Source organism: Lepidochelys kempii, chromosome 22, assembly GCF_965140265.1.
Source record: "Lepidochelys kempii isolate rLepKem1 chromosome 22, rLepKem1.hap2, whole genome shotgun sequence".
Classification (NCBI taxonomy): Eukaryota; Metazoa; Chordata; order Testudines; family Cheloniidae; genus Lepidochelys; species Lepidochelys kempii.
This window is the reverse complement of record NC_133277.1, coordinates 7,015,634-7,038,881: the sequence shown is the minus strand read 5'-3', so window position 1 is coordinate 7,038,881 and position 23,248 is coordinate 7,015,634. Positions and strand designations below refer to the sequence as shown.

The window sequence follows — 23,248 nt, the reverse complement described above, 5'->3', positions numbered from 1 at the left end:
ACAAATAATAAATAAATAATAAATGGCTTACATCTATTCTATACAGTGTTTTTCTTTCTGAAGGACTCAAGTGTTTTACAAATTATATACATAGTGGAATCACATCAACTCCAATTTGCTACAACTGATTTTAAACATTTCCTGAAATGTTGCAACTCAAACATAACACCACAGAAGCTCTAAAAGTGAAACAATCAACAGCAATACAACTGATTTGACTGACTTTTTTTTTAAACTGAGAAAAGCAAAAATTAAAAAAGTGCTACAAATGTGACAAGTAAATAGGATTTTTAAAATTTGTTCAGTTTTAATCATCTGTATTAAGTGGCATAGGTAGAGAAATATGTCTGTTTACACTGATTATTTTTGAGTTGACAGTGTGCTCTTTTGTCATTTGCAATCAAACCATTTCCTGGGTGAAGTGCAAAAAAAAAAAAAAAAAAAAAAAAACGGGTCTGCAGCATACTACACAAAAGTGGGGACAGGTGACATCTGAGGGGCAAACATATTATTTTACAAAAATTGCTCTGAGATCTTTAATGTAGATATTATTCCCTTAAAAACAAAAAAACAAACAGACCCCCAAAGCAGTTTATTATATTGTCATCTTTTCCACTCACAGTTAGACCCAGATCCTCAGTGATATTTAGGCACCTAACTCTCATTGATTTCAATGGGCGTTTGCTGCCTAAATACTTTTGAGGATTTGGAGCTTAGTGCTTTCATTTTGTTTACACAGCACCTAACACGACGGAGCTCGGATTTGGAGTAGGGCTTTACCGCAATCCTGTTACTATTACTATTCAATTTTTGTCTCTCAAAAACATGGAGAGCTGATTTCACCATGCTGGGATTTGAATCTGTAATTGCAGAGTGTAGCATTCCAAACCTGCTGTTAATGTAAAACTGTATAGAGCAGTGTTGTAGCAAACATTTCAGAGTTATGCAACATTTAGTCTCTAAAAATAAATAACATGGTCCAAAAGGGTCTGAGTGGATTTTGTGGCCCTCTCCTTCCTTACAGGGGCATTGCAATAAGGCACACCAATTGTTCCGTTTTATGAAATTTACTAATTAACAAATGGATTGTGGGATTGCTCTTTGGTTGTTTTATTTGCAAACCACAGTAGCTTCCTTCTGTCTCTTCTAGAGAGAGGTTCCTTTTTATGCTTTTTGTTATATCTTTTTGTTCTTCATTTTTAAAAAGCCCTAGGAAGTCCAAACCAAAAACGTTGAAAACAGAAAACTAAGGTTGCAAAAGCATTCGGAGGCCAGGAAGGCTGCCCATCCAGCCTTAACTCTGCCCCTCTGATGCTCTTGAGTAAGGCAGTACCACAGGTGGCAATTTCTTGCAGGGCTTGGGAAAGCGGTTGCTCACCGGACATCGTGCTTGGGCCTGGGAGTCAGAGACTAGCGGAGCCCGTCTCCCGTCTCCCGAGTCCCCGCGCCAAGCCCAGCCCACGCCTGGGTAGCAGTGCCTGGTGGCAGCTGGTGGGGCCGGCAGCCTGGGGCCACTCCCCGTGATTGGCTGGCGCTTGGGGGCGTGGTGCTGCACGGAGGGTGGGGCGCTCCCCGGTCACGCTTGCTCTGATTGGCGGCGACTCGGAGTGATGGGCGCGGCTCCCTCCCTCGCAGGGTCTTTCTCTGGTCGCGGCTGCAGCTGGGGCGTGGCCGTGTCGTCGCCACGTCGCTGTGATTGGCCGGAGTGGGGACAGAGGCGTGGTTTCCCGGCTCCTCTCTCCGCGATTGGCGTGGGCGTGAGCGTGGGCGTGGCTTTGTGAGGCGGCTCCCCGCTGTCGCCGGACTCCGGGCGCTGAGGCCGCAGAAGCTGCTGGGCGGCGGCGGAGACGGGCGGGATGGCGGCGGGCGCAGGGCTGGGGCTGCGGCTGCTCCTGCTGCTGGCGCTCACGGGCCCCGCGGCCACGCTGGCCGGCTACATCGAGGTGCGGCCCGGCGCGGCGGGGGATTTCTGCGTGGGTGGGGCGGGGGTGCTCCCGCCGCAGAGCCCCCTCCCGCCTTGGCGCAGTGGCGGAGCCCGGCCGCCGCAGAGGCCGCGTGAAAGGCACCGAGGGCGGGGTGGGAAGGGGGATTTACCAGCCCACCGCCTGCTCCCCTCAGGCTGCCTGTTCTGACCCCCGGGGGAGGGGGGGCCTGTCCCAGGGCGGCGGGGGGGGAGAGCCCCCCCACTTTCTGACCCCGGGGGAGGGGGGCCTTTCCCAGGGCGGCGGGGGGGGGAGAGCCCCCCCACTTTCTGACCCCGGGGGAGGGGGGCCTGTCCCAGGGCGGCGGGGGGGGAGAGCCCCCCCACTTTCTGACCCCGGGGGAGGGGGGCCTTTCCCAGGGCGGCGGGGGGGGGAGAGCCCCCCACTTTCTGACCCCGGGGGAGGGGGGCCTTTCCCAGGGCGGCGGGGGGGGAGAGCCCCCCCACTTTCTGACCCCGGGGGAGGGGGGCCTTTCCCAGGGCGGCGGGGGGGGAGAGCCCCCCTCACTTTCCGACCCCGGGGGAGGGGGGCCTTTCCCAGGGCGGCGGGGGGGGGAGAGCCCCCCTCACTTTCCGACCCCGGGGGAGGGGGGCCTTTCCCAGGGCGGCGGGGGGGGGAGAGCCCCCCTCACTTTCCGACCCCGGGGGAGGGGGGCCTTTCCCAGGGCGGCGGGGGGGGGAGAGCCCCCCTCACTTTCCGACCCCGGGGGAGGGGGGCCTTTCCCAGGGCGGCGGGGGGGGGAGAGCCCCCCTCACTTTCCGACCCCGGGGGAGGGGGGCCTTTCCCAGGGCGGCGGGGGGGGGAGAGCCCCCCTCACTTTCCGACCCCGGGGGAGGGGGGCCTTTCCCAGGGCGGCGGGGGGGGGAGAGCCCCCCTCACTTTCCGACCCCGGGGGAGGGGGGCCTTTCCCAGGGCGGCGGGGGGGGGAGAGCCCCCCTCACTTTCCGACCCCGGGGGAGGGGGGCCTTTCCCAGGGCGGCGGGGGGGGGAGAGCCCCCCTCACTTTCCGACCCCGGGGGAGGGGGGCCTTTCCCAGGGCGGCGGGGGGGGGAGAGCCCCCCTCACTTTCCGACCCCGGGGGAGGGGGGGCCTTTCCCAGGGCGGCGGGGGGGGGAGAGCCCCCCTCACTTTCCGACCCCGGGGGAGGGGGGGCCTTTCCCAGGGCGGCGGCGGGGGGAGAGAGCCCCCCACTTTCCGACCCCGGGGGAGGGGGCCTTTCCCAGGGCAGCGGCGGGAGGCCCCCACTTTCCGACCCCGGGAGGGAGGGGAGGCCCTTTCCCAGGGTGGCGGGGGTGGGGAGAGCCCCCCACTTTCCGACCCCGTGGGGGGGGGGGTTGCTCTCTGGGATCCAAACGCTGTCACTGGTTTCTCAGCATGTTTTCCCTCTTGACTTCATATCTAGAGCTTTGGGTGACTTTGCCCCCACCCACCAATGCCCAGCTCCGGGATAACAGCTCAGGGTAAAACGAGACTGGGAAAGGAAGTTAACCCATCGCCCTCTTGCTGATAAAAGTCCTCTGGGGGTGAGATGGGGGGGCAGCTGGTGTCATGTTCCTCATACATAGGAGCTGAACTTGCCATTTCCAGTTTCGCAACCTGATTTGCTTCTGATAATTTTGTTCGCCTAGATTGTGTTACGTTTTTAGTGCCTCAGTGTCTCAGGCCATAGCATAGAAATGCTGGCATATCAGCAGGCATGTTTGGCTTGTGTTTGCCCGTTTGTTACAGCTGTCCAGTATCAACTGGGTGTAATTGCCTTCCTAATTCGGTGGTCTGCAAATTGAGCTTAAGGAAAAGGTGTTACCCGTGTCCTTTTATTTCTTACATGTACAAAAAGGATTAATGCTATCCAAGGGCAGCACTTTTGTAAAAGAAAGCAATGAAATATTCATTGTCAGGTAGCTTTAGGTCGGAGATTGTTCAGCAAAGGTGGTCTCGGCTCCGTAGAATAAAGGACATTTTGCCATCTTACCATGCTGTTACTAAAGCAGCAACAGAAATTTCTGATTTGAAATCATAAGTGTGGCCGGAATTTCCCTTTGCCTGTGAAGACAATTTAGGATTTCTGGAGTATATAAAGCTGCTTGTTGCTGCATCAAAAGAATTGATGCTCTGATCTTGAGTTGGACGGGTATTGATGTAAACCTGTGCTAAGGAAACAAATTCTTATTTTCAGTTTGTTTCAACAATCGTGCTGCAGCATTAGGCTGGGAATGTCTTTTCCTGTCTAGTTGCAGATTTCAGGGTTAACTAGCTGAATCCCTCTGTGGTACCTTTTTCCTCTACTCCACCTCCTCCTCCCCCCCATGAGAACTGACCTCTGCATTCTTGGCACTGTAACAAGTAATGTGAGGTTCTCAGATTGGTCTAGAAGCTTAGACTATTAGAGGGCAACTTCATAGGGAAAAGCCTCAGTTAAATGCATCCATTTGGTCAAGGCTTCATTATCTCTTAATAGATTCTGAATAAATCTAAAAATTTCAACTATCCATTGCATTGTCTTTCAGATTAAAGCTTTATGCAAGTGCAGTGGGTTTGCATCTGATGACTAGGAAATATTTACATGTCTTTTTTTTTTCCCCCAAATTGAGTAGAATACGAAGTGTTGGGTTTTTTTTAAGGCTTCCTTCCTTCTCCTTAAACACCAAACTTCTCTAATCTAACTAAGATCTCATGGTAGTTTAGGACTCTGTTTTCGACATAATCTGTCTACCAGGGTGAACTTTCAAAATAGGTAGTTAAGCACATGCTGATCATCACAAAGGTTCTAATTTAGTAATACATACATTAAATTGCTACATCCATCTTGCATTGATAGTGTTTTAGAGAGGGACAGACATGTTATGGATATTTCTGAATGGCCTGATTTGACACACTTAGTTTACTGTAAGACTGTAGCAGCCTTGATTAAGCAAAACAGCCACAGGAGCACTGTACAAAAATCTGAAGCCCTGAGCGTTCTGTAATTACCAACTGACAATAAGATTTCTTTAAATGTTCCTCACAGATGTTCTGCAGAACTAATGTCGTCAGTGATTTTTTTCCCCTTCCTGCATAGCTATCACTTAAAGAATGGCATTTCACCTATTTATTTTGCGCAAGTTATAGTTCTCTGTTAAAAATTACTACAGGTCTGATGTGACAAGGTGGTAGTCTGATGACAGGACATGATCGAAAAATCTGCCTTGGTGGTGTTTTGCCAGGGAGATAACTAAGACTGGCCTGAGGAATTTCAACTAAAGCCCAGATGAGATTACTTGGCACTGACTTGCCAGTGAAGAATTTTTAGTATTTCTCTGATAGTTGGATTAATATCCTGTATCCTGCACCTGTTAAAACCTCTGCCAACTTTGTAGGCCACTTCCTCCGTCATATCCTAGGCTAGCTCAGCTGCTTATATGCATCCCTGGTGAAAGATTTGTTTATGAGCTTGCACTACATGTGGTAAATGCCAACTGCTTTGTTGGAAAGCAAAAATAGCTTCAATTTTATTTCAAGGCCTTATTTACACTAGAAAAATTAGGATATAGAATTGGGGGGTATGAATGGTGGAGGCTATAGCTTGTGCATTTTTACCACTGTTATTTAAATGTACTCTGAGTAGGGTTAAACAACTCAGTTTGAATCCAATTGATACTCCTGCTTCTACTGTTGTGATTACCCATGGAGAATTGGAGCTGTGAAATGTTAGTGTAGACGAGAATTAAAACTGTTTTTGAGACCCTGGTGGTGAACTCAACACTAGTCTGCATTTTTATATTGTTCTCAATGCTGTAGTATGGGTGCCAGGTCATTTCTAGAATTTGCAGAACATCATGGTTTTGATAGTGTATAATTTAAGTTTAAAATTGGTTACTTGCAGTAGGAAAATGCATGATAGTGTGTGTGCTTCTTAGTTTAGGTGCTTTGGCATGTTCCCATTAGTTGAATTTTCTGTCACTTCAATATCTCAGATGCCATTCCCTGTCTGTTGTATGTCCAATAATCTGCAAACAAATTATTTTCTTTCCTTATTTCAGTGTGTGTTTTGTTGGGAAGTATCTGTATATGCAACTTCATACTGGACGGTGCATTCTGCAAAGACCTGTCAACTGGTGACAGTCAGACGTTCTCCCCTGCACTCTATCATGTGTTGATGAAAGGTCCAGCTTGTGCAAGGTCCCTTCCAAATAAATTGGAATATGAACACACAACAGAAATGCTGATCCATTGTGGTGGAAACTATCTAATGGTTTCTCTTGCATAGTGATGTGTTTCCAGATGACTTAAATTACTTGAAAAAAGAAAAGGAGGACTTGTGGCACCTGAGAGACTAACAAATTTGTTAGTCTCTCAGGTGCCACAAGTCCTCCTTTTCTTTTTGCGGATACAGAGTAACACGGCTGCTACTCTGGAACCTTAAATTACTTGAACTCACATGCTTCCTGCCTCTTGTTTGCAAGTTTGCTTGGAGAGCTTCAAAAAGACACTGGACGTCAATCTTAAAAACCATTCTAACTTAATCTTTATTCCAACTATCAACTCCTTCATTTCTCTTCTCAAGCTCTTTAAAGACATGAAGTTTCTGCTTTATTCACTTGACCTTTTATGTATTGAGTCTGAAGTAATACAAATGTAATAAGATTTGAAAAATATAGGTTTATTTTTAATGGCCTTTTTAGATAGCTATTGTGGATGGTATGGCCCCTAGATAAGCAGTCTTGAACAACTACTAGGATTTTGGGTGAGGTATAAACCAGATCACCTTGAGGCAAAATTGTTTAGTCAATGTCATTATTTTTTGGTACACTTCTGCATTTTCAAATATAGCTGTCTTGTACCATTGCTGCCAGCCTCAGTGACTTGTTCTTTTGACTCAAAATTACCACCCCCACATTAGTTACAAGAAATGTCAGTTCTGTGAAATAACAGTTGTAACCATGGGTCTGTTAAATTTTGGGAACTGAAAGCAAGCTAGTTTTGTAGTTAAGTTTCATGCTGCATTTTATCAATCTCCATATGCAAACAATATGAGCATATCTAAAGACTTTGCCAGGTCTTAAACGTAAGGTCCCTCTGATATGTATTTTACATATAAGGAAGAAAGACCAATAGAAAACGTGCATAAAATACTGCAGGGAGGTGCTGTTACTCTTATTGCAAGTTAAAATGCTGGAGAGAGGTAAACCCCATTCTTTGGAGAAAGTTTTCAGCTTTCCTGGAATTTAAGGTGTAGTTTTGAAACCTTACTTTCAGTGTGCGTTGTGTAAAGAATTCTGAATCAGTGTCTTCACACATTTGATCATTGATTGTTGTGTAATTTCGTAGGTTATGGATTTATTCACTTTTTAAAAATACAGATTGTAATAGTAATGCTTAATTCCTTGCTTCTAAACATACGTAATAGGGCCAAAGCGTCTATTGCTGTATGTTGCCTCTGTCACGCTCAACACCCAGTAGTCCAAGGAAAGTTTGGTGTCTTAATCTTTTACTTTTGTAAACCTGTCTAATGTAATCTATATGCAGTGTTCTGTAAGGTTTATGGGCGAAATATCTTACAGGCAGAACTTATTTTGCCTGCAGCATCTTCAACAAATGTTTTATTAAAGGTCCAGACTTTGATCCTAGATACATGTAACTTGAAAATGCAAAAGGAGCATAACACTTTCCAGTTTCACATCAATTCTATAAAAACTGAGCCATTAACTCTAATGCTAGACTGAAACATTTTAAACTATCCTCATCACGAACTGCTAAACTCTCTGAACATTAAAGTAGTCTTTGGCCTGTTCACCTTTATTATTCTTTTGTGAGGGAAAACTAACTTTTACTAAAGATTTCAATTAATACTCTCTAGAAGAAAGCATGGCATTTAATCTATAGTGATATATAGCTTGTAGTTGGGATGCTTCATACGCCTGTAGTGTTCTATAAATGATTCTGGTAAAATTTCACATCTGGTTCTGTACCTGAAGGATCCTGAGTTGTTTCCTTCTGAAATACATATTGTTGAATTTCCATGTATGTATGTGATGACTCATTTATCAGCCAGTAGTGACAAATTGATCATAGGCAAAGCATGAATGTTATAATTGGATTATCTTCAAGGCATACTGCGAACTTGATATCTAGTTGTGGCATAGTCCCAAATAATCTGGGAAAATAACCAAAAGTAAAAATTGATGAAGTAAAACTGAAAATGAGAAATTATTTTCACTGACTGTGACTGCTTTGGTTATCCAATAGTAAAGGGGGGAAGAAACAAGAGGGTGTCAGTTCGGAATGTCCCATTAATAATGGACTAAAGCAGGCTTGTCGTGGGACTGGACACTTGCAGTTCTTCCTACAGTGCAAGGGACCTGAATGATGTTCATTGACTTAGGGCTTGTCTAAACTAGGATATAAGGGGTGTTTTTAAAAAGAGATTTGTACTTTCTCACAAAGGTAGAGGTGAACTCAGTGTCTTAATGGACTTTAAAACTAGACTCAAGAAGTATTTTTAAAATTTGTTAATCAAGCTGTTAGAGGTGGAAAAGATTTTAAGCTCAGTCATTCTCTCCTTGGATTGTTTTGTAGGGGGATATCTACTGTGCCTCTGTCTTAAGTGAAAGGGTTTTCATGACTTCCAAGAGAATCTGGATCTGTTAGACAGTTTTCTGGTATTTTGCCCTTTTTAAAAATTTCAGTTGATCCCACATTGCCATCCCTACAAGCTTTAAAAATTTAACCTTTTTAATTTACTACTCCATGCAAGTATAACATGTAACATGAAACCTAAGTGCTTGATATCCTCCAAGCAGTTACATGTGTAAGTATCACTTATGCAGTGAGTGTTTGTTTGTAGGATCTGGCACTAAATGACTAATTCCTGTTGTGAGACTTAATAGTGTCTGCCATGGGACTGCATAATAGGCTGTTTTGCTATTGATTGAATATGATTTATATACCTAACTATTCAAGTGCTTCAGCTGTAGTCCAACCTCACACAGGTACATGGTGAAAATCAATCTTTTTTTCAAAAGAAACTAGGCTGGAGTCATTTTAACTTCACATTGTCTGACTCCTGTAGTTGATATAAAATGGCAGCTTAGCTAGTTGAGCTAATATTTGAGTTCAAAGAATTCAAACCTTCAGAATTGCATTCCAAAAGAAAGTGTTAAGTTTTGACTTTAGATGGGTGACCAAAATACTAATGGTTCTGTAAATGAAGCTAAACTAACTTTGGTAGCAGCAAAAAATACTCTAGAGAGTTTTATGTAATCAGGTATCCACAAGATCAGAAACTCATGCAACTAACAGGTTTCAGAGTAGCAGCCGTATTAGTCTGTATTTGCAAAATGAAAAGGAGGACTTGTGGCACCTTAGAGACTAACCAATTTATTTGAGCATAAGCTTTCATGAGCTACAGCTCTACGAAAGTTTATGCTCAAATAAATTGGTTAGTCTCTAAGGTGCCACAAGTACTCCTTTTCTTCATACAACTAAGCTGCTTACCAGCACCTCAGTTTGAAGCATTACATTGGACCTTTTAGATCTGTTTAGTTGGAGGAAAAATAAACACCCATTTGGAGACGTGGACCGGTGTATGCTTTCTGTGTAAAAAAGCATAGTTGCACCCTTTGCCTGTCAAGAGCACATTTACTTGCAATCAATTTTCATGCTGTCAGTGGTAAAATATTTTTGTTTAAACTGAAGTAACTCAAACAGGAGTTCTCTCCTTTTGGTTTACTCATCTGCATGCTGCTTGTTTATATTTAGGTGCAAATGTTAAAATGTTATGTAATACAGCACCTGAACACTGGGGCAACATATTTCCCTTTTCACCTCTGATGGTGATAAAGGAAATCCAACAGCATTGTGTGACTCTAACTTGAGTGCCTTGAGGAAGGCAAGTGACCTTGAAACTTCTCTTGTAGTTGAACCTACTCCTAGGTATTGCGTGTGTAACCCTTCTGCCAGGCCAAGTTGATAGCAGCAAGGGTGGGGTTCAGTACACAGGGGTTCCCTCTCACCAAAGCAAATGCGAAACTGGCTCGAGCCCCCACCCAGTGACCTGGGAAAATCTTACACACCCCTGGGCGCCTCAAAGAGGCAATACTTCCCCTCTCGCAAGCAAGCACAGTCTCTCGGTGTAGCAAAGAATCTTTAATAACATGAAGTAAACGACATCAGCATTAAATTGGGGAAACACCGCAACTAGTGTTAATTAACCAAACCATGAGCAAAGACCCACCCCAGCAAATTGGGCCACATCCTTTCCCTCTGGTTCTTGAGTCCCAGAACCCAAACGTCTCTTGAGTCCAGCAATCCACAAATCACCCGAAGTCCAAAAAGTCCAGCCCCAGAGTTCAAAAGTTCATCTGCAGAGTGTTACTCCCCAGTCTGACTAAAATGTGCCTGTGTTGGGGGGAAAGAGGTAAGGGGCACCTTACGTGTCCTGAAGCTGACTGCCCCACAGGGCTCTGTTCTGCTCCGCTGTCTCACGAAAACTCCGCCATCTCACGAACAGCTCTGCTCAGCTCACCTCACCGTCTCACAAACACTCCACCAGCCTATCCACAAACAGCACTACTGCACTCTAGATCTTCCGGCTCCCCACTACTTGACACAGTGCTCGGTGATTTCAGCTCATAGTAGTGGGAGCCTTAGTGCTGGTGCACCATAAGGCCAAAGTGAATTCAGCACAGTACCTGTAACAAGACTGTTAATAGACCCAAAATTAGCTCTGACATTCCACAGTGGAGAGAGACAGAGGTGCAGTTGGTGTTTCAGGCCCTCACAAAGGGGCCCACACCACCAGGTACTAATACCTGTCTCAAGCCTCTCTCAATTCAGAGTTTTGGAACCCATGTCCCTTGCCTAGCGAGTGCTACTTAGTTGATGGTGAGTCCCTCAATCATAACAAAAGGCCAAGTACAGTTCAAAGCACAGTTCCCATAATCAGGGTAATAACAACAATTTATTCTTCCCACCCCAATAACAGAGACACTGGAGATTCCACAATAGCCGAAGTGACCATTTGGGCAGTTATGGCCTCATTCGAGGCGGGTGGGTGTGCCTGTGCAAATGAGATCAGGCCCTGAAGTTCTTTTCCACAACTTGCCACACCTCACTACCAGATATCAGGGTGGAGCTCATCCTGACTCTGCTTACATGGGTAAGACCGAAGCCAAGCCTAGTACCTGAAGATGAATTTCTTTTGCCCATCCCAGGAGTGAGATCAGATACTGATCTCTGCTGGCAAAGTAGCAAAAATAGACTACTTAGAATTTTTTTTGTTCAGCTACCAGGAACTGGGTGTGTTGACAGAGTATAACTGCCTTACAATTTGAATAAAATTTTTCCTTATAAAATGCTTTTCTATTAGAAGCCAGAAAGTTTTGAGAGCATCTTTTGGGTGGGAACAGGAAAAAAGAAATTTTCACATTTGTAGTCTTAGTTTTAGAGACTGCTGCAAAATGTAATATATAGATGAAAAATGAAAGCAAACTAAACTTGTTTGAACAACTAGTGTAACTTGCAAAGGTTCAAAGACTGGATAGGAAATTATCTCCAAACTGCTGTTGCAGCATGTTAGTGATTCAGTGTTAAACAAGTGATGTGATAAGATTTTGTTTGGTAAATGCTTTAGCTCGTGGAGGGCAGTTCTGGAGTAGATAATTGAGCAGTGTATGAACTGAGCATAAAACAGGAGATAAGTGTACAAAATATTTGGTAACTCTACATTTCATAACTTTTGGTCAGATGGTCTTTTCCTTGTTTGGTTCTAGTTTAAAAAGTGACTGTAGAAAGGCAGTTCAATAAAACTCCCTGCCCGGTGTGTTAATGGCTGGAAATAATGAACTGAAGAAAACAATCTGAGTAAATAAAATGCAATAGCAATAAAAAAAATTAGAGGGGTGGGGGGGGGGTTTCACGTGATCAGCTTCCTCAGTCATAAAAGTGCTCATTTCTTATGAATAAAGCTACATTTATGTCATGGAAGTCACAGAATGTGTGACTTGCAGAGATCTCAGACATTTTCTGCTTCAGCCCCAGGGGCTGCGGGACTTTGGAGCTGGCAGCCAGCAGGGCTGTGGCAGGGTTCTGGCAACAGCCTTTCGTGGAGGGGTGGGGACGGGAGTGCCTCGGGTGAGTGGCTGGGGATGTCCCGTTTTCTCTTTGGGGGAAATAGCTGCCCCTGCAGCTCCCAGCTGCTGTGGGCGGAGGGGGAACCATGGAGCTGCAGCAGCAAATGTCACAGACAGGTCATGCCTTCCGTGAATTTTTGTTCATTGCCCGTGACCTATCTATGTCTTTTACTAAAAATAACCATGACACAATCTTAGCCTGCCTTGTGAATAAGTGGACACTTATGAGACACCTTCACTTTGAGTTTTCATTTTATAGTCTGATACAAACTTACTTATTCCTACTGACCTCTGGAGTAAAGAAGTTGGGATTCTGATAGATCCTTGCTGACGGGAGCTTTAGGATTCATCTATGCCCAGTTACAATGCTACGGGTATGTCTACACTGGCAGTGATAGCGCCGCTCAGAGTGCTGAAGGGAAACCACTGTTGTGTGTTCACACTGTCAACTGCCTGCACAATAGTGTGTTCACACTTGTGACACTTGCAGCAGTATTCGGAGCGGTGTACTCTAAGCAGCTATCCCACAGATGATCTCTTCCTCTTCTGCTGCTAAGAGTTACAGGAAGGCAGAGGGGGCCGTGGGGCATCCTGGGTCCTGTCGCAATGCCCCATGATGCAATCCTAGCAATCCCTATGCTTCCATCAGCATTAGGCACCATCTTTCAACAGTTTATGTATTGCACGCTCTGCTCTGCCTCTTTGGTCTCCAGGAATGGATCCCTCCCTGTTGACCAATATGCTGCTCATTCTTACTAACACATCACGAGTGGCAGTGGAGTTATTCCTTAAACTACAAAGGCAAGAGTAGTTCAACATTGATCTCGCCACGTGTAGTAACTACGACATGAGATTGCTTGTGACATTCACGGAGGTGCTGACCACAGTGGAACACTGCTTCTGGGCTCAGGAAACACCCACTGAGTGGTGGGATCACATCATGCTGCACGTCTGGGATCATGAGCGGTGGCTGCAGAATTTCTGGATGAGGAAACCCACATACAGGGGACTGTGTGATGAGCTCACGCCAGCCCTGTGGCGCAAGGACACGAGCATGTGAGCTGCTCTGCTGTTGGAGAAGCGCTTGGCGATTACACTGTAGAAGCTGACCGCTCCAGACTGCTACCAATCTGTTGCTAACCGGTTCAGAGTGGAAAAGTCAATTGTTGGACTCGAGTTGATGGAAGTGTGCAGGGCCATTAATCGCATCCTGCTCCGAAAGACACTGACTCTGTACAACATGCATGACGTTGTGGATGGCTTTGCACTAATGGGCTTCCCTAACTGCGGGGGGAAATAGATGGCATGCATATTCCAATTCTGGCACCAGACCACCTAACCACCCAGTACGTTAATCGGAAGGGGTATTTCTGTATGCTTCTCGGGCTGGTCTGGAAAGGTGCATAACTTTTGGAACACTGGCCTGTTCAGGAAGCTGCAAGCAGGGATTTTTTTCCCAGTCTAGAAGATCACCATAGGGGAAGTCAAAATGCCCATTGTGATCCTGGGGGATCCTGCCTACTCCTTAATTCTGTGGCTTATGAAGCCATACACAGGGCACCTTGACCACATCAAGGAGTGGTTCAACAACAGGCTGAGCAAGTGCAGAATGACTGTGTGCTTTTGGCTGTTTAGAAAGCCCGCTGGTGCTGCCTACATGGGAGGCTGGACCTGGTGGGTGGCAATCTTCCTATGCTTGTAGCCGCATGCTGTACGCTCAAGAATATTTGTGAGGGGAAGGGTGAAAGCTTCACTCAGGGCTGGACCGCTGAGGCTCAGTGTCTGGAGGCTGAATTTGAACAGCCAGAAACCAGGGCTATTAGGGGGGCACAGTGCAGGGCCATAAGGAACAGGGATCCTTTGATGGAGCAATTTGAAGCTGAAAGCCGCTAATATTTATTTCTATGCTCGGGAGTGCAGTGCTTGTAATGCTAGGAGGTGATTGCGATTGGTGCAGATGATGCACTGTGAAGGTTGAAGAAAATTGCCTGGTGCTTTGCAGGGTTTTTTGCTTTCAGTTAATGGAATAAAGATTGTTTTCAAACCAAACCATTCTTGTTAAACCAATAATGGGAGGAGAGAGACAAACAAAACACATCAGCACTGAGGTGGATGGGGGAAGGGAAGGTCCTAGGAGGAGGTGGGGTCCTGGGACAGTTAAAGATTGTGTATGTCCAGGTATCCTATCCAACTTTCTCCTTTGGAGTACAGTGCAGTGGGTACTGTACTTCAGCAGGGCTAAACTGCAAAGGGACGGGTGTTGAGTGCAGTGGGTACTAGGAGTCTGCAGTGCTGGACTGTGACAGGGAAGGAGTGGAATGCAGCAGGTACAGACTGGAGCCAGGAGGTTAAAAGTGTGCTGGCAGTGTCTGGGGGGTGCATGGGAAAGAGTTGAAGTGAGCTGTAGCTCACGAAAGCTTATGCTCAAATAAATTGGTTAGTCTCTAAGGTGCCACAAGTACTCCTTTTCAGTTTTGTGACAGCAGCTGCAGGGGAGTGTGGGCGCGGAGCTGCTCAGTTGGCAGTGCTAGTAACACCTGGAGCCTGTCCGCTTGGCACTCCATAATGTTTAACAGCCACTCCATGGCTCCGTTCTGGTGTGCCACGTTCTCCTTTTGGGTCTGTCTTCTTGCTGTCCCACTACTCCTTCAATTCTTGTTTTTTGGCCACGGAGTGCATCATGACGTGACGTAGAAAGTCATCCTTAATTCTGTATGACCACTTTCTAATTCTGCACCACTGTTCAGCCAGCGATAACAAAGGGGGAGGCTGGGCTCCCAAGGTCATACCTGTGAAGCCAAAATGCAACATTTTACAGAAGCAGTATTGTTTGCAACACAGAGACCACTGATTCAGTGATTTAAAACACAGCCATTATTCACATACCTATCACTAACTGGTTGACCCCAGGCGAGCACAAGAGCCACACGACTCCCAAAATGGTCAGTAATCACAGGGGCACGGGAAATCAGTTTTCCAGGACCGTACTGGACACATAGCTCTTTAGGAGAGCCAGCACTGTATGAGGGGGGCCTTATAATCATTCCTGTCCCCACATTTTCCATAGGCTTTGTTCATTATGGAAGATATCTCACTGCTGAGGGTGAGCAGGGAATCAAGAGAAGGTCTTCTCTAAGACTTCAGCTTCTACCTGGTCCTTATGCTCCCCTGTGTGCTGCATGGTCCGTCCCATCTCTTCCCCCCCCCCCCCCCGTGACAACAGAGTGGTGTGGGAAAATTACCCTTAATGGGGCAAGCAACAAAGCAGCTCTGCCAAAGAACCGGTGGCAGCTGATTTGCTCAATATATCTGAGTTTCTTGGAGATCTGAGGCAGATTCCTGTGAAGTGAGGGAGTCAATCCATGCTCTGTTCTGCTGCTCAAACTAAGCATGTGGTGGTACAAGCATCATAGAGACACACGCCTGCTTTCGGCAACCTTCCTGCCCCCAAAACTTGCTTCAGCGATTCCCAAAATCAAAGCCACTTACCAGAGGCGGCCTCTCCTGTTTGCGCTTCGCCAAGCTCTGACAGCTGTGACTAGCTAGCCGCCTCCTCCGGGGTAGAGAAGAGCTCCTGGCTCCTTGCATCTCTGACCTCCAGGTCGTCCTCTGCCTCTGGGTCCCCTTCTCCCTCCATATCCTCGTCCAAGATTTTCTCCCCCTGACTCCGTCCACTCTCGGCTGGCATGCAAGCAACCGAAGAATCCGCATCGGAGGTGGGGTCACCACCAAGTATCCCATCCAGCTCTTTGTAGAATCGGCAGCTTCTGGGCACAGCACCGGAGCGGGGGTTTGCCTCCCACGCCTTGTGGTAGGCATTCCGCAGCTCCTTCACTTTGACCCTCCACTACAGTGTGTCCCAGTCATGACCTCTTTGTCATGCATCGTGAAATCTGTCCATAGGTATCACGATTCCTATGGCTGAAGCGCAGCTGGGACTGGACAGCCTCCTCTCCCTAAATGCTGATGAGGTCCAGCAGCTCGGCATTGCTCCAAGTGGGGGATCCCCTGGTGCATTGAGCAGTCATGGTCACCTGGAAAGATGCACTGAGACCACTGCAGAGCGAACAGGAAGGGGACTTCAAAATTCCCGAGGAATTTAAGGGGTGGGGCTCATGGTCGGTCACCTGAGGGCAGGGCAGTAGAGTTCAAACCAATGACCAGAGAGGTGAGAACTTGCATTGTGGGACACCTCCTGGAGGCCAGTCGCAGCGCTGTAATCGACCAGGGTGTCTCTACTGGCAACGCGGCGCTGTAGCCCCAGCACGGAAAGCTGTACCCCTCTTGTCAGGGTGGGTGGTGTTGTGTTTTTTTTTTTTTTTAAAACCGCACCGCGACTGTGCAGTTTCTGCACGCTAAGTGGCTTGGCTTAGTGCGTACACCTCGGGAGTTACAACGCAGAAAGCTGCTTTACTGCGCAGAAACCTGATGGTGTCGACAAGGCCTAACACACTTACGGTACAGTTAAAATGTATAGTGTGGATGGGACCCAACCAGTCTTCAGTGTTGGTTTGCCCTAGGCATTGGCTCAGTTACAGCAACACATGTAAGTCCCTCCCATGCTACCAACTTTGAGGGGGCAACATTTTGTGACTCTGCTGCCTTGGTTACACTTTCTGACAAGGCTGGAGTCATAGTTCATCTTCTTTATTCTTGAAGCAGTTGATTTCCACTGCGGCTGATTTCCACCATGGCAATTGTAGGAGTCTTTATTTGGAAGCAACTGGCCATCTTGTCCAGTACAGTAAGGTCACTGGCCTGTAGCTTAGGCAGGATAGGTGAAAAGGGGCAACCGTACAAGGAAGTTTTTATACAAAACCTCTGATTAAGTCAAACTCTCTTCCCCCTCTTTCCCTCCCACCAAAAAAAGTGACGACTTCTGTTTCTGACTTATGATTGGGCCTACTTTTTCCTTCAGTTACCGTATTGTACAATAGAGCAAGATCTGATATTCAAGAAGTTGCTTACTGAGCACACTAATACCTAGATAGCTACTCCCATTGCTGGTATTTAACTTGTTACTTGCTCATGAGTATAGCTAGAGCATGAAACCTATAAAACTATGTTCTGTAACAATTTTTGCTACACCATTCAGAAAATACCTACTCTTACATTGAAGTGAGTTAGATGTAAAACATTTTAAGATCTGTCCTACATTAAATTCAGAACCTTGATGCCTAAATCAAAGAAGCCAAATTTGTGCCCTTTAAAATAGTCTTTAGGCTCTTCCTTATATTCTCTTGCATTATTGTTTAGATCCAGCTCCCTGTCAAAGCTTTGTCCCATTTCTGTTTCAGTGCTCTAGTGGATGAATCCCACTAATTGTCACGTCACGCTATACAGTGACAGCAGCAAAAAGAGAAACCTTAACGATACTATCTCTTACAATAAACATTATGCATTCATCAGAGATTTCAAGCGGATTTGAACTGTATATTTCACAACAGAAGCTAGTCTCTGCTTTGATGTATGGCAGCAACTAGAAAAGCCCTTAATCACCAAATTCTGTTTTGGTTTTGGACTCGGCATGCTTTGTTGCCAGATCTGAATTAAAGAATAAGCTTTTTATCTGGACTTAGTAGCACCAATGTGAATGGGAAAAGATCACTTTAGGAGTACTTTTTTGGCACATTAATTTGTGCAGATTAATTTAACCTACTATAACTGGAGGTTGATGGCTAGCTGGTTACTAGTGCTGCATTAAGGGTATGATTCATAAAGAATTGGCTCTGGAATGGACACCCTCTTCTCCTCCCCCCACCCCCATGTAAATAACTGGAATAATTAAGGGCCATCTTAGTCTGAACAGGCTGCTAACAAGCTGCATTTTGTGTCAATAGTGGTGAGTAGAAAACATTCCCTTGAGATTAGAGGGACTTCAGTTCTGGGAAACTGATGGCTTAAGCTTTTATTTTAAAAGTAATGAGTTCCTTGCCCTCATTGTGAAGATGATCTCGCACATGTATTCCCAATGCTGTCTTTCCAAGTCTGCAAATGGAGTTCTATCCTCCAGTAATGGAACTGTCAACCACTAGCAAGTCATGGAGGCTGTTTTCTCAAAGATGACCCAGCACTGTGGAACCTGCTCCTGGAAGAGACCAATGTGACCAAGATCCTTGCTGCCTTCAGAACAAAATGTGCAACCCTCTAGATGGATAGGGTAGCAAGAGGGACTAAGACTCTGGTCCATTTCATTATTTCAAATCTGAACCCCACAGGCACCGGCAAAGCTGGCCAAAACCTCATCCATTTCACTTGGGGGTGGGGGGTGCAGATGCTTCAGGATGGATTTGAGGGGAAGGGCATAGAGTATCAAACTCAGCTGTTACAATGGAAGTAAGAGGCAAGTGGTAGTAACAAGAAGCAATGAATGGGATGTGTATATGACTGCTTCTCTTTTCCAGCAATGAAGGAGGTTTGGAGGAGTCCTTTGCATGTATATCATCTCCTTGCCATAGCATATGACAGATGGGTGTCCTGAGTGTGATCCAGCAACAGCACCCTGCTTGGAATTAGCAGTAGAGCTTCTTACCAGAGCCCCACCTTTTGTGTTAACCTCTGTCTTAGGTGTTCAGCTTTTCAAGCCCTGAAAGTTACGGGCTTTGTGTTTGTACCTTAGTGGCTATGTGGATGAATGACCCTCTCCTACTGCTGATCTGTACCTAGAGGTAAGTTACTCTAACCTTTTAGCTGCTGCTAGTGTGACTTGATGTCCTCTCTTCCCTCCCCCTTGATCCCTGTTGCTTTGTTCAAATGGCATTAGTCCTTGCTCAGTACCAAAGCTGGTCAGTAAGCGACTCTTCTGCTTAGGGTGACAGCCACCTTCACGCATGCAATCTACAAATAGCCAAGGCAGAAGGTGGATGTGGTGCTGGAGCATAGCCCTGATGCAGTATTGCATCCTGCATAGCTCTAGCTCAGAGACCCATATCTGACCTTACAGAGTTCTAGCTTTCTAAATCTCAGCCTAGTTTGCTTAAGATCTCCAGCCTTTGGCTACATGCTCTCGCCTAGCATTTATCTAGCTTTTCCATTATACATAGCCAATTGTACTCCATAGTTCAGAATATACTCCAGGCAGTAAGTAATAACTTCACACTTGGATTCTTCTGAGCAGCCGCTATCTGCAATGCTTGGTTTCATTAGTGCTATTTCCTTGTGTGCATTAACTTTAGATTCTTTATATCTTGACAAAATTCCCTTAAACATCTGTCTTGCCTCAGAACATTTTCTCAGGTTAAGAGAAACAGAATAGGCCCCAAGCAGCTCAAACCTCCACCCCATACCTTCCATATGGCAGTTGCATCCTGTTAATTCACTTGTTCATTTCAAATAAGGAGTACAGGACAGTAATGCATGTCCACACAGCACAAATTGTTCATGTATATTGCTTGCAGTGTTAGTATAATTGACCTCAAGGGCACTGGAATACAGATTTGGAGAACATGATTTTGGTTAGCAGAGAGAATGCAAACAGCAACTAAATCACTTCCTTTAGAGAGACGTTGTGAAAACAACCCCTAAATCTTTGGTCCTTGGATTGCATCTATTTCAGTAAACAGCGGTAGCGGAAGACCAGTTGATACAAAGCTACTTAGTGGCTTTTACTGTTTAGTAGGCCTGGTGTCCTGACTGCAGCTGGATTTTTCACCTTGCCTGTAACTAATTTTGAGGAATCTCTTGGAGTTTAACTCCATTTTTAAAAAAAGTGGCTTATTTTATTCATGCTTTTCTGCTATTGGGTGTAATGGTAGACTTGTGATTATTAAATCTTGCTGATCGCATAACAGTGAGGACATAGCTGCCAGCTGGAGCTAACTGTATATTTAACTGTGAGACAAGTTTAATGCATGCAGCTGTTTATAGCTAAAGTTTGAACACCCATCGACTGTATGCACTTAGGCAGGCCTTGTTTAATAACATTCATAGCTACAACTTGAACTTGTAGGTATTGATTTGCCTATGGGCTGATACTCCTCCTGAACACTGCCTTCCTCTCCCCCGCCCCCCAAACTCCTGAATTTGGGCCCTTCGCTTTTGGTGAGTGTTGAAAACTTCTCTAGTGGGCTGGTAGCTCAGTGTTCTAAGCACTTCGTGCTTTTACTGTATTGGAGTATTTCAGGCTTTTTCAGAGGTTTGCCTTGTGATAGTTGCTTTGGAATGAGATGAGGATTTCTGTGCTTTGGGAAAATATTTGTCATTAATAAGGTTAGACTGGCATCCCTCCAATAATGTACTTCTCTCATTGCGGAGTACATCCTCATATGTGAGGCAGAGGATAAAAATAGCATTTATTAAGACTCTCTCTTTAAGAGGCAAATCACAGAACATAGAGACTGGACGACTACAGTACATTCAGTCTACTGGAAAACTTCAGTTATAGGAAAACAAGTGCATGGACACAGCATCTTTCATCCTAAAGAATCCTAAATGACTTCAAACACCACTGAAATATGATCAACTGATGCAGAGCACACCACACAACAATTGTGGGAGGAAAAGCTCTTGTTCAGGGTCCATTGGGACCAACTCCTACTCTAAGCAGATACTTTGAAGTGGAGGATTATGTGCTATGTATGTACACTAAGGTCACCTCCAAAACACCTGTACAAAGGAAAAAGGAGGGAAAGATGAAGGGCTGAATTGATCTTGCCGTGATTTGGACTTGTGGTTCCAGACAATAGGTATTGATCTTCAGGCTGCTTGACTATTCCCATTGACTAGAGATCTTATTCTGACTACTTGAAGGAGCTTCCCGCCTCAACACAAGTTGTGGAGGTGGAGATGGATAGGGGGCTGTGTAACCTCAAAACTGTCAGCAATTCAGTATGTAGGAGATCTGGGTCAGAATTGTCTCATGGGTTTTATTTGTGTTTTTGGGTGTTTTTTAAGCAACTCCTACATGAAGGTAGCTGATTTATAGAAAACTTATGTGTACAGATACTTCTGTTGAGTGCAACACTGGTATCTAGACTTGAGATCCTGTCTAGAATTGCAGTGTAGGTTAACCTCTGAAGGACCCTGTTCTCTTCTGCCTATTCAGCAGCTATTAACTTGATTAGTTTACTTTCCTCTCCATCTCCATGCTACTTTGTAATTTGAGGCTACTTTGTAATTTGAGTCTCCTTTGTGTGGGGAGGTCAGCATGTTTACATGGTGATCTTAAGATAGTTTGGTATGGACTCAGTCTAACATGTTATGGATTTCTATAATCTTGGGCCCTCTGAACATTCCCTGCCTCCAATCCCATATAGTTCAGTCAAAGGTAAATCTGTGTTCCTATTGAGCATATCAGGTTGGGGCCATGAATGGAGCTACTCAAAAGTAGCTGAATTATGGTCTGCTAAGGGCCTTAAATGTTGGGCATAGGACCTTGCTTTTGCCTGCTTAAATAGAAGGTTATTGAAGCATGCAGGGCACCAGTGTGGTGATTTCTATCTTGTGGGCTGCTGTAATTTGTGTGGAATCATCTTGAGTGGCAGATTGGTTGCCTGTGAAAAGCATATTATGTTTCATGGGGCTAATCCACTGCAGTATTGCACTTGATTTCAGTGAGATTAATCTCTATGGCTGAGACACAGACATATTCATAAATGTGTCTGAAACATAAAAGGCCTCAGTGGACCATGTCTAGAGGCAGCTAATCAAAAAAGCCTCCCCTGGAGCCATGATTAGAAATTGACTTGTGCAATGTTTCCGTACTTTGACTTAGGAAAAAAATCTCTGATATTGCTCACCGGTTTCCTACCCACAGGTTGAAATGACCTATTGAATCAATACTAGAATCAATCAATCCTCAAATCGGCACGGTATTGATGGGATTTGTGTGTTAAGTCAGCACTTCTGGGGTCTGAGTTTTTTTTAAATGCAAGGAAGTTCAAGCTTGTTCAGTTGTCCAGGACCCAGCTTGTTTTACCGCTTCTTGATCAAGGCAAGCTCATTCAAGTGCACACTTCTTACAAGAAGTGCCCCAATTGTTTTCTCAGCAACCTCATACCCACATTACCTCTAGCAAGAAGCATCTGAGCACCCAGAAAAATCTACACAGGAAAACGAAACCCTATGTTGGCCTTTTTTAGGATTGATTCCACAAAACTACTGGAGGCAGTTACCCACAATCCTCTCATTCAAAAGAGTGAATAAACTCCACCAGTATCTTCATGTTGAGACTTGTGTTTCTGTGGCTTGCTGGTACCTGAGCCTTGGGTTTAAAATCAGCTAAGCAACTTCAAAAGGAAGTTCTGTCTAGGGATAAAAGTTCTTTGGGGTTTAGATACTTTGGACCGAGTTCTAGAGGTCACTCTGGATTAGCCTGAAACAAGCTAGTTGCATACAGTCTTGGAAAGTGTTCGTGCTTGCATTACTTCAACCACTTTTTGCAAAAACTAGCTGACGTCCTGCTTTATAGTAAAACTTCAGACCAATAATAGTCCAACTCCAGAGCTTTAAGGGCTTTACAAAGCTTCGTGTTTATTAGAATCCCTTTACCAAAGACTTGGACTACCAGCCATAAGGAGCTGAAGTAACTAACCACTAACCTAGTAGTAAAGACTGAGTTAGAACCTGGGGGGAAATCCTTCAAAGGAACCTCAAGGCTATTGTGTATCTGTACATATATTGGTTTCCTTCCTCTTGAAACAAGAAGTTGAATGCAAGAGTTGAAAACTGCTAGAAAGCTCATTGACAAAGATTAAAGGCAATTCTCCCATTTAGTTTTTGCAAAAAGAAAAGGAGTACTTGTGGCACCTTAGAGACTAACCAATTTATTTGAGCATAAGCTTTCATGAGCTACAGCTCACTTCATCGGATGCATGAAGTGAGCTGTAGCTCACAAAAGCTTATGCTCAAATTGGTTAGTCTCTAAGGTGCCACAGGTACTCCTTTTCTTTTTGCAAATACAGACTAACACGGGTGTTACTCTGAAACCTGTCATTTAGTTTTTGATTTCACTTGGCAACACCACAGTCCAACCTAGTTCAATACACTTGAGCTGTTAAACCCCGGTGCATTTAAAAAGCAGATGTGTATTTACAAAATGCAAAAGTTGAATAATTTACTTAGATCAGATTTACACTTCAGTAGTGCTGCAATAATTACGAGAGCACTTGCTAAAGTCAGTTCAGGTAATTTGGCTTTTTGGACGTAGTAAAACCAGTT

General features: G+C 45.3%; 1 protein-coding gene across 7 annotated transcripts in view; it reads left to right on the top strand.

Annotated features, from left to right (window-relative positions):
* The first annotated feature begins 1,813 nt into the window (after positions 1-1,813).
* APLP2 (amyloid beta precursor like protein 2) overlaps positions 1,814-23,248 on the top strand; it is a 73,455-nt gene continuing 52,020 nt past the window's right edge. For 5 of the 7 annotated variants that reach the window (XM_073321080.1, XM_073321079.1, XM_073321077.1 and 2 more), the window contains exon 1: positions 1,815-1,943. In XM_073321080.1, coding sequence (XP_073177181.1) covers positions 1,857-1,943 — 87 coding nt within the window. In that variant the 5' untranslated portion in view covers positions 1,815-1,856. Of the gene's footprint in view, positions 1,944-23,248 lie in introns of all 7 variants that reach the window. The other 2 variants (XM_073321081.1, XM_073321076.1) reach the window with 1 other exon arrangement.